The sequence below is a fragment of the Cervus canadensis genome, chromosome 11, assembly GCF_019320065.1.
Source record: "Cervus canadensis isolate Bull #8, Minnesota chromosome 11, ASM1932006v1, whole genome shotgun sequence".
Classification (NCBI taxonomy): Eukaryota; Metazoa; Chordata; class Mammalia; order Artiodactyla; family Cervidae; genus Cervus; species Cervus canadensis.
Window position 1 is genome coordinate 68,443,871 of NC_057396.1, and position 10,033 is coordinate 68,453,903.

Here is a 10,033-nt window from a genome sequence, read left to right on the forward strand (position 1 = left end):
CTTTACGTTTCAGAGAGAGAAGCGGGGCGGCTCTGAGATACCCGCTTTATATTGATTGAGTCACTTTCCCATAAGCACCCGTTTGTGTGGATGTAATACAGGGCCTTGTCGGTGAGTATGAAGGAAGTGGGAGACGTCCGTCTTCCCTTAAGACCGTCTCACTTGTGTCCCCAAAGCCCCAAGCTTCAGATCTCCTGAATCAAAACCAATTCTTCCAAAAGGCAGCCTCTTAGATAAGACAGCGAGCTCTGACAACCAATAGCATCTTTGTCAAGGGACCAGAATGCGTTCAGAGAATGTCGTGATGGCTGTTAGAGTGAGATATCTAGTTCAGGCTCCCGTGGGCCTCATGTGCATCTGCGTGCAGCACTCGTTTCTGAACTCTATCAGCTGTGTCAGAGTCCTTCAAGCCTGGAGTTTGTGGTACAGGAGATCGTTTCAGTTGGCCTGGATCCTTCTATAATGCTTTATTCCTTCTCATGCTTACTTCTTACTCTTACTCTCTAAATAATCTCTTTCGTATGTAAATATCTTACCCAAATGACTTGACTTTTACCAACTGTCCATATGAAATAATATATTATTGTGACTTTGAAATATCTGTCACTGGTATCAAGTATCACCTAGTCAAGGACAGTGACATTACTGACACAGCTCATTTGGAAGAGACCCCAATTATAGTTCTATTAGAGCACATGAAATTGTTACTTAAACCTGCTGCCATTCTGTGTTGAGAATTTCATAGCATTAAGCAATTAGTTTTTGATTGGGCTGAGTTACATGGTGGGTCTTATGGTCTAAGAAAGGAATTGTATTTAGAAAGTTTCACCCAATACTGGCCTTAAAGTTCATGCTAAAGCTGAAAAACTGAGATGATAACAAATGCAATGAGAAAGATTTTCAGTTAGGTATAATTATTACTAAACACTGAAGAAAGTAACTAAGGGAAATGTGGAAGCTTCCTCTTGGGAAGAGGGTTTTGAAAATAGAATAGGCACTGCCCAGATGTTGGTAGGCTTGATTTTATCAGATTTTTATAATTAACAACAGTAGATAATACACATGTGTCTGTGTGTATCTAACCTAATCTGAAGCTATGTGCGATAAGTCAAAAGGAAGGCTCAGAATGTTGTAACTGGTCAAAGGAAAGAAAAGTGAGTTCTTACTAGGTCAGTTATTATGAATAATTTTGTAAGAGGTGGCACTTGAAGTGAGCCTTCAAAGATTGCTAGGATTCCAGCTCCAGGCAAGAAGAGGAGATCCTCCGCAGGGGAAACCGGATGGTCCAAGGTGTATTTGGCAAGCAGTCAAGATATCCAGCTTTGCTAGAGCAGAGCATCCTGGCCCATCAGTGCCAAAGGGCTTTTTTCTCTAGGCTCTGGTAAGCCATGGAAGGTTTTTGAATAGGGAAGTAGTTTGTTTAGAGTATTGCTTTGAGATGGATTTGGAAGGAATGCATAGAGTGAAATTAAGGTCAGATTGAAGAAAGAAGAACAGTTAGAAGGCTTGAACTAAGTTTAGTGTGGAGAGGAAGGGTTGAATTAAATTACACACTTTTTTTCTTTTTTCTCCCAAAGGAGAATGTGCTAGCATTTGATGTCCTACTGGATAGGTGTGGGGAGGTTATGGAGGAGTTGATTGAGATAGGAAGAATGGTAGAACCTTTAACGGTGTAAATAATATAATTAGGAGGGACGCTAAGTAGGGGAGGGGAGGACATGAATGTTGTACCTTTAACAGTGTAATTAATGAGGCCAGGAGATTTTAATGGTGTGTGAAGTTGGAGAACAGTAAGGCAGGTGAGTTTGGGCTCTTACCCTTTATATATGCAGATATAGATATAGAGCAAGCAGTTGGAAATATAGAAATATTTTTTCTATATTTTTTCTATATTCTAAATATAGACTATAGAAATATAGGACTTTAGAAAAAGATTGAAACAAAGATGGAGATTCAGAAGACATCCGTCCAGAGATGACAATTGATTGAAGAAAAGCTATGGGTAGAATCTTGAGAAATTCAGACATTTAGGAGACAGAGGAATTGGAAAGAGAGAAGCAGGCACTTGAGAGAGGCCAGGAGGGAACCAGGGTCTCCAGTGCCCAACAGCACTGGGGACTTTGGAAAAAGTAATGTCGTAGGGTGATGGGCTGAAGGGCAATAGCGTGTGAGCTGACAGTGAGGAAGTAGAGTCAGTGATGACAGACTCCCCTTTTGAGAAATGTGATGGAGAACAGAAGGAAATCAATCTTGAATTAATTAGAAACTGCAAGCAAAACTATTTGGATTAAGGTTAAATGACTGAATTATTAAATAAGACACTTAGGTTGAGTGGGAGGGGGATATGATTTAAGCCCTATTGGATATGGAGTTACAACTGTAGAATTTTTCACTTGTTTTGTTTTGAAATAGTTTCCTTTGCGGAATCTGCGTTTTTGCGCAGAACAGTGAAAGGAGTTAGCTGCTCTGCACCTTCTGACCTTGGGTTGAGTTGTGTGGTTCAGTAAGCTTATTTATTCTTATGTTTGGGGTCTGGGATCAGAAATCTCAGCTGTGGAGGAGAGTACTTTTACTTTTTCCCTCCTGGAAACAGGTCCTGCTATTAGTTAACTTAAGAAAAAGAAGATTTTGTAACTTCATTTTGCCCAATAGCTTTACCCACGTCAAGACAGTATGGCAGACAAACAATGCTGATTTAAGAAACAAACATTGTATTTTGATTCAGGTCAGTCTTCATTCAAATTATGAATTAGCCACTTATTAGCTGTCCATCTTAAGGAAATTGACTTACCTTATCCTGAACTTCCAATCATTTCATCTCTGAAAATAAATATATTTACTGTCATATTACTGTATCCATTCAGGAATTCAACAAATAGTTATTGAGCATTTTGGTATCAGTGCTAGGGATGAAAGAAGTAATAATACAGGAAAGTCTGTAGCCCGGGGCCTGGCAAGGTTAGTTCACTTCCCAGTTTCCCCAGTGCTGACCCTCAAGCCCCTTGTTACTTTAGGTAATAGCATGAGTTTGAAAGGAAAACAGAAAGTTATTAGTCTTTTCTCTCCTGGACACTTACAGCACTTCAGAGATAGACATTGGCCATTCTTAGCCTATCTGTACTTGGTTAGGAAACCAAGCTAGGGGGACAGTTACTGATACGGTAGCTGGACCCCCAAGAGAACAACTCAGGTGGACCCACCAGCATCCAGCCCAACTCATAATCTACCCTAACTTGTTCCCCACCCCAGCTCCCCTGCATGAAATGAAGGTAGGAGACGCTGTTGGTACCTGGCAGTCGAGGACTTTGTACCATTCAGCATGGGCAGTCGCTTCTCCAGGGTGGGCTGCGTGGAGAGAAAGGAGGACTCAGTAGCCTGGGTCAGCCAGGGGCAGCTGTCAGCAAGTCAAGCTGGCCTGAGCCCCAGTGGCCTCTTGGCTGTGGCCCAGCCCGGTCGGCCAGTCTAGTTACAGAGGAGATGTTGTCCTCAGTGCTCCCCAGGGGCCGTACAGCCACCAGCCCCTGCCAGGAACCGTGATTCTTCTTTCATCCATGCTCGCCGGCACCCTATGCTGGGCACGGCTGGGCTTTGCTGGCCAGAGTCTACAAGCAGAGTCACTGGAAACTACAAGAATCTGTCCGTGTTTATAGGCAGAACAACTGTCAGAAGTGAGACCTTGGGGAGATTTGACTTAGTCTGCCGCTGTCTTGACCCCATAATCTAAGGTGAGAAGAGCTGTTGTCCAGTGCTTGCTTCCTGTCATTTTATTAAACCTCTCTGTCTTTTCCCCAGTCTCCTGTCATTTTGGAACCTGAGACTGCGACCTCCTGGGTCTCGAAAGACTGCCAACAGGAGGGGAGCTCAGTGATCTGAGGGCCATTGTAGAATGTGATAGAAAGACCCAGGCCTCTGTTACCAGCGCAAGCCTGGGATTGAAGCCAGCTCCACCATCTTCCAGCTTAGGGTCCTTGGGAGAGTCCTGTAGCCTCTCTCAGCCCAAACTTCTCAAACGACACCTACCCTCGGGCGCATGACGGGGGATACTTAAAGCAATTGCTGGGGTCATGTATGGAAATTAGCTGGCACTTAATAGGAAATGGCAACCCACTCCAGTACTCTTGCCTGGAGAATTCCAAGGACAGAGGAGCCAGAAGTCTGAAGGGCTACAGTCCATGGGATTGCAAAGAGTCGGACACGACTGTGTGACCAACTTTCACTTTTTCACTAGGTGCTTAACAGTTCTTAATTTCCACCTTCTCTCTTTGGACCCTAGAATAATGATAATAAACAAATGTGTCTCATCTCATAGTGAAGACTTCAGCCTCAGCAACCAGATTGCCTGGGTTTGGCTCTGCTCTTACCGGTTATTTGGCTTTGGGCCTGTCTCTGACCTCTCTGTGATATGCCTCTGTCTCCCCATTGTGCTGTGGGAAGGATAGGAGACCTGCCTCGTGGGGTTGTTGTGAGGGGAGACGTGAGTGACTAGTACATGCCAAGCACTTTTAACACAGCCCAGAACATAGAACAAATGTTGGCTGCTGTTGCTTTGTGGCTGTGGGCACAGTGATATTATTAGCTGGAAGAGCTCAAAATGAGATAGTAACTCATTCTGACCAACAGAATAAGCCCAAGAAAATGATTGATAATAACTGGCTTCTTTATTAATTGGTTTCTTGCTGAAGCTCAAAGGACTCAAATAAAAGCCGTCTACTAAAATAGCTTGAAGCAAGGCTTACAGTCTCCAAGGGCAGAAGAGCCTTGCAGTCTGTGTCTTGAAATTCGGCCCTTCCCTGGGAACCGGTTCTCAGGTGCCGTGGGCCTGACTGAGGAGAGAGAATACTGACTTCGCTGAAATCCATCCTTGAGGTCCCCTTAACTTCAAAAGCGGTTTTTGCGGGCTCGTTTTCCCGCTTTGGTCTGACGCCGAGATGTCCTCATTATCCGCTGTCACACTCAGTTGGCCTGATTGACCAGAACCTTTCCCCCCGTGTGTCTGAGCCGCTCCCCTCTGAGGGCGCTGCTCACGGGGTGGGGGTTAGAGGCCGCACCCTCCCTTCATCCAGTGCTGCTAAGTCGCTTGTTGCTGCTGATTCTAACACCAGAGCAGCTACAATTATGAAAGCTGTCCAGTGTGAACTTTGGCCTTCACAGAGGAGCTTATGGAAGTGGACTGATAATTCCCAGAGATCCCCACTCAACAGCCCTCGATAGATGTTGGTTGAATGCCTGAAATGTTGTTTGAAATTGAGGTTCATGGTCCCCCCGTTGTCTCCTCTGCCTTCCATCGCCCCACGTGTAGGAGCCTTCCTTCTCCCTTTTAAGCTCAAGCGAGCTAAAGCCGAGATCCAACCCTTTGCCTTCTCTTCAGCTGGCAGGGATGGGGTTAAGGCATGTTGGCAATTAATCCACCTTGGTTAGAGGCCTGCTTGTAAGGAGCTGGAGGAATGAATGGAATTTGAGGGGGAGGGGGAACGATACTCTGACCTCTGCAGGCCCATGGCCTTCATACAGCTCAAACAGCACCCCTGGTTCCCTTTCTTCTTCTGAACTAATAGTCAGAGCACCCCCAGATCACTTTGTTCCTCCACAGCCTCCCAGCCGTGGGAAGAACCTGGAAGCACGCTGGGGATCCTTGCGCTTCTCTGGCCAGTGTTGAATACGATGTATTTTTGCTCTCAGCTCTCAGCCTCTTGAACGTTTTCTTTGTTCCCCACCCCTGTCCCTCTCATCTGCACCACTGCCCTCCGCAAACCCCCCAGGTCCGAGTGCATCAACAAGTTCGCTTCCGTCTTTGGGACAATGCCTCTTAAGGTGGTGGAGCACCGAGCAGACCCCGTCCTGTACAAGGACGACTTTCCTGAGAAACTGAAGAGCTTCCCCAACATCGGCAGCTTGTGAAGCAGGCCGCTGGCGGAGGTCTCAACACGAATGCCCCACAGAGGAAGAGAACTCGGCCCCCCAACACTCTGACCCCCGGATTTCAGAGTGGAAGACTGGCACCTCCTCACCTGAAGAGCAGAGGCCCCAGGAGGACATCTGAGCACCTCTTGCATCCTCTGATGCTCTTAATTGGTTCTTTCTGAAAACTCTAGGTGGAAGCCTGTGGCAGGCTCCAGGGGAAGGCCAGATCAGGCTTTCTTTGTTTCCAGCTCCAGTACAATGATCTGAGAGGAACCGTCCCTGGCTCTAAGACTGCTGAGAAACCTCCAGCCCGTTTCAGGTCTGTGATATCATGTAAGAGCTACCTGTCTCTCACTTTTCGTAATGTCAAATCAGTGAGTTCTTCGGAGGACAAGCCACACCCAGAATTTGGTGCACAATCCAAGCATCTTAGTGGCATCTGACGCCTTGGGAGCACCAGCTGCTGAGTTGGGATCTATAAGTTCCATGAAACTCTTTGGTTTGGCTTTTGGATATGATTAAAATTATTTTTTATTCTGTTTTGTACTACATCTTAAATATTTGTTAGGGGAAGCACACTGATTGAAACCGCCCACCCTGGCCAGGCACCATAGTAACCATTTGCATGAGTTGTTTTATGACAGGAGATCCTGATAAGGAGTACGGAACTAATAAGCCACCACCAACCGGAAGAGTTCGGGAAAGGTCAAAAGGAAACACCGCGTGTCTGTCCACTTCCCAGAATCCCTCTTGCTAGCATCCATCTTGGCTGAGTGATGCGTGCGCCACCAGGAAAGACTCTGAATTAGAATGATTGGCCAAAGACTACCCGGAAATGAATCCCATCACCATAAAACCCAAGACTGCGAGCCATGCGGCAGAGCAGTTCTCCTGGGTTCCCTTACCTACTGCTCTCCACCCGGGTGCCCTTTCCCAATAAAATCTCGCTTTGTCAGCATGTGTCTCCTCAGACAATTCATTTCCGAGTGTTAGACAAGAGCCCAACTTCGGGCCCTGGAAGGGGTCCCCCTTCCTGCAACAAATGGCGACCACGAAGGGACATCTTCTTTGCTGAGACTGACATCCTGACCACTTGGGGTACTCAGGGGCCAGCTTGCCTGCCAATGGACCAGACCCAGCGGCCGCAACTGGGACCCTTTTGTCCCTGGTCTCCTCCTGACGCGGACAACTGGCCAGAGTGCCCCGACCGGTAAGAAACAAAAGACTTTATTGACCTCCCTCCCCTTCCCTCTCTCTTTCCTCTCCTCAGCCCTTCCTATCCTTCCCATTTTTCTAGTCCCCCGGTCCTGGACACAGGAATCTGGTCGAGGGCCTCAGCTTGAGCTGAGGAGGAGACTGATCACCTCCTCTTGGCAGAGAACTCGAATTTTCTGGTCTGGTTTCTGGTAGGGCCGAGTTCCAGTCCTCCCTTTTCTGGAAGCCCAGGGAAAAGTCCCGTAACACCTGGGTGTCTGCAGGTGGCAGGAGAGGTCTGTAAGGCCACCCCTTTTGCCCCCCTTTCCCGCCTCCTCCCCCTTCTTTCAACCTGGCTTCCTTTCCTCCTTTTGAAATCTTTGAAGACATCTGAAGTTTTGTGTCTCTATAAAAGTTTTTCTGAGAGACTGTATTCTTGTATTTAAGAGAGTGTCTGATGAGGACTGCCAGGTTTATATGTGTGTGTTTTAACTCTGTTCTGTGTTGTGATTTGTGATGGCCATTTTGCTTTGTTTGGCTACCATTTAGACCTGCCACCATTTTGTTAGAGCTTGATTTTCTTTCCCTGTGCCTTGAGACCAGGGCTCTCAGGAACACTTATCTAGACCATCTCTAACTCCTGAGACTGAGAAGAAAAAAAAAAAGAAAAAAGCCTTTAAAAATGTTATTTATTTCAGCTTTTTTTATAAACTAGTAAATTTTATATTGTAATATCTAATTCATGACCAAACTTAGAAAATGAAGCTAGATCTTGCAGTGTGTCTGTCTAAATATGTCTTGGTATGTTTTTGTCTCTGGGTAATATTTTTTAGGTTAATTTGTAAATGAGCTCTATTTAATTGGCTTAAAAAAGGTAAGCGCTTACAAATCAAATAATTCTAAATTAATAAATTCCAGGTTCAGGTGAACTGGGAAATATTCAGTATTAAATACCTGATTTAATGTTTTTTGTTGACCTATCTAATATAGACATATCTTAGAGTAATTAACATCAAGTAGAATATTTTCATTGTACCTAGGTTTAATATAAGTTAAATATTATACCTATTACAAGTTTGTCAACAAAGAAATTACCTCGAGTGAAAAAACTTCTAAATAATGTAAATGAGGTATGAGTTTATATATAAACTCTGTTAAGAATAATTATTCTTTAAAAATATCTGTCTACAATAGTCTCCCCAAATTGGTGTAACTTGAATTTCTAAGGGTTGTGCTAAACTAAGTATTAAAAGTCTATTAAATAATTAGGTCATTTCCAAATGATACAAGATTTTGAAACATTTACTACTAAACACTGATTTCCTTTTACAGAAAAACTAGAGATTTGGGACTATAAATAAATAATGTTTGATGCCATCCTAAAATGTTTTAAAAAAAGCAAGGGTTTTAGAAATTATCACTGGTATTTATGCTCACCAATCTATAAAATGCTAATATAAAAGTTAGCTCTTGGTTGCTAAAGGAAAGCAGGAAGTGTGCTTTCAGTAAAAAAAGAGTAAAAAAATACTAAAAAGAGTTATGCATGATCAAGATTTTCTAAAATTAGATTACAATTAGTTAAATAAATAGATTTTGTTAAAAATGACACGGTCATAAGAAAACTGGTTAGAGCCAATTAGGTCCAAGATGGCAGAGCTGACTTTCACTAGACCTTGAGCCTTGGTATTTGCGCCCATTGTGACATATCAACAAGCTAAATGATACACCCATCAACATTGACTGAATCTGACCAAATGTTCTAAAGCTTTTAATTGATCTTTTCGATAAAACTTCCTGAATCAAATTCTTTCGAAGTTTCTTTGACATCTAGCTAACTTTGGGGTGTTTCAGAGGGCCCCTGAAACATCCCAAAGAGAGATATTAAACTGTTTATTTGGTTGGTTAAACTACATGAAAAAGATTATCAAATGAGTAATAAATCCGCTCATGTTATAATGTATAAAAAGTTACTAATACAGGTATCCTAGAAATTATATAGAGTTCTTAACATTTTGATATGTCTTGGTGTTCTGATGAAAAACCTGATGACTTCACAAAAGTTAACAAAGGACTGAATGAACCAGCGAATATGCTTATAACTTTTATGGTTTCTATCTGAGAAATTACAGGTTTAAATTGTGTGTTTTCCGGGAATAGAAAAAACCTTCCTCTTAAACTAATTATAAAAATAATTTGGTAAAATTACACGTTATAAACAAGACAATTATATTTTCTCTCTGACTCCTCCAGAAATTTAAAACTCTTAAGTTTCCAGTAAGTTTATCAAATGAGCTAAAAAGGTTATCCACTAACAGGAACAAAAATCTCAAGGAATTTTTGAGACCTTAAAAAAAAAGAGTTCACCTAGGTTTGTTAGACAAAATCTGTGATAAGCCTTTGGTGTGAGTTTCCCAGTCCTGTTTTATATTAAAAGTTCAGTCTGAGATCCTATAAGTGTTTCAGCAAAATAAAAAGTCTATGATCAATTCTGTTATGTGATATTAATGTGAAAGTTTGTTTCTAAAGCGTATCTCAGTAATCTATCTTTGGACAAAAATCAGATGCCTCATGACCTACAACCAGGACTAGAAAAAGACATAATTTAAGAGACTGTCTCCAACCTGGATGGAAAGACTTTTTATCAGGTACTCTTAACTAGCTCATACACAATAAAACTGAAGGGAAATTAACTCTTAGATTAATTCCCACTTCCAAAGGCCCCTACACTGGATTGGTCTATAGAGAAGACAGCTGACCTGATCTCACCTTAAAATGATGCTCAAACAAGAAAAACTACAGTACACCAGGATGAGAAGACAACGACATCAGAGGTAGACAGCTTGTCCAAGATACTGGACCTGATTCGTATGATCGTTTATAGTGTTCTCGTGACTTCTTAGACCTTTGTATATAAATCAAATGCTTTTCTATCATAGGC

General features: G+C 43.0%; 1 protein-coding gene across 4 annotated transcripts in view; it reads left to right on the plus strand.

Annotated features, from left to right (window-relative positions):
• The window catches only part of EXT2 (exostosin glycosyltransferase 2), a 139,048-nt gene extending 132,589 nt beyond the window's left edge, over positions 1–6,459 (plus strand). For 2 of the 4 annotated variants that reach the window (XM_043480711.1, XM_043480709.1), the window contains exon 14: positions 5,760–6,459. In XM_043480711.1, coding sequence (XP_043336646.1) covers positions 5,760–5,898 — 139 coding nt within the window. In that variant the 3' untranslated portion in view covers positions 5,899–6,459. Of the gene's footprint in view, positions 1–3,650; positions 3,692–3,792; positions 5,585–5,759 lie in introns of those variants that run through there. The other 2 variants (XM_043480712.1, XM_043480713.1) reach the window with 2 other exon arrangements.
• The last annotated feature ends 3,574 nt before the right edge of the window (positions 6,460–10,033 follow it).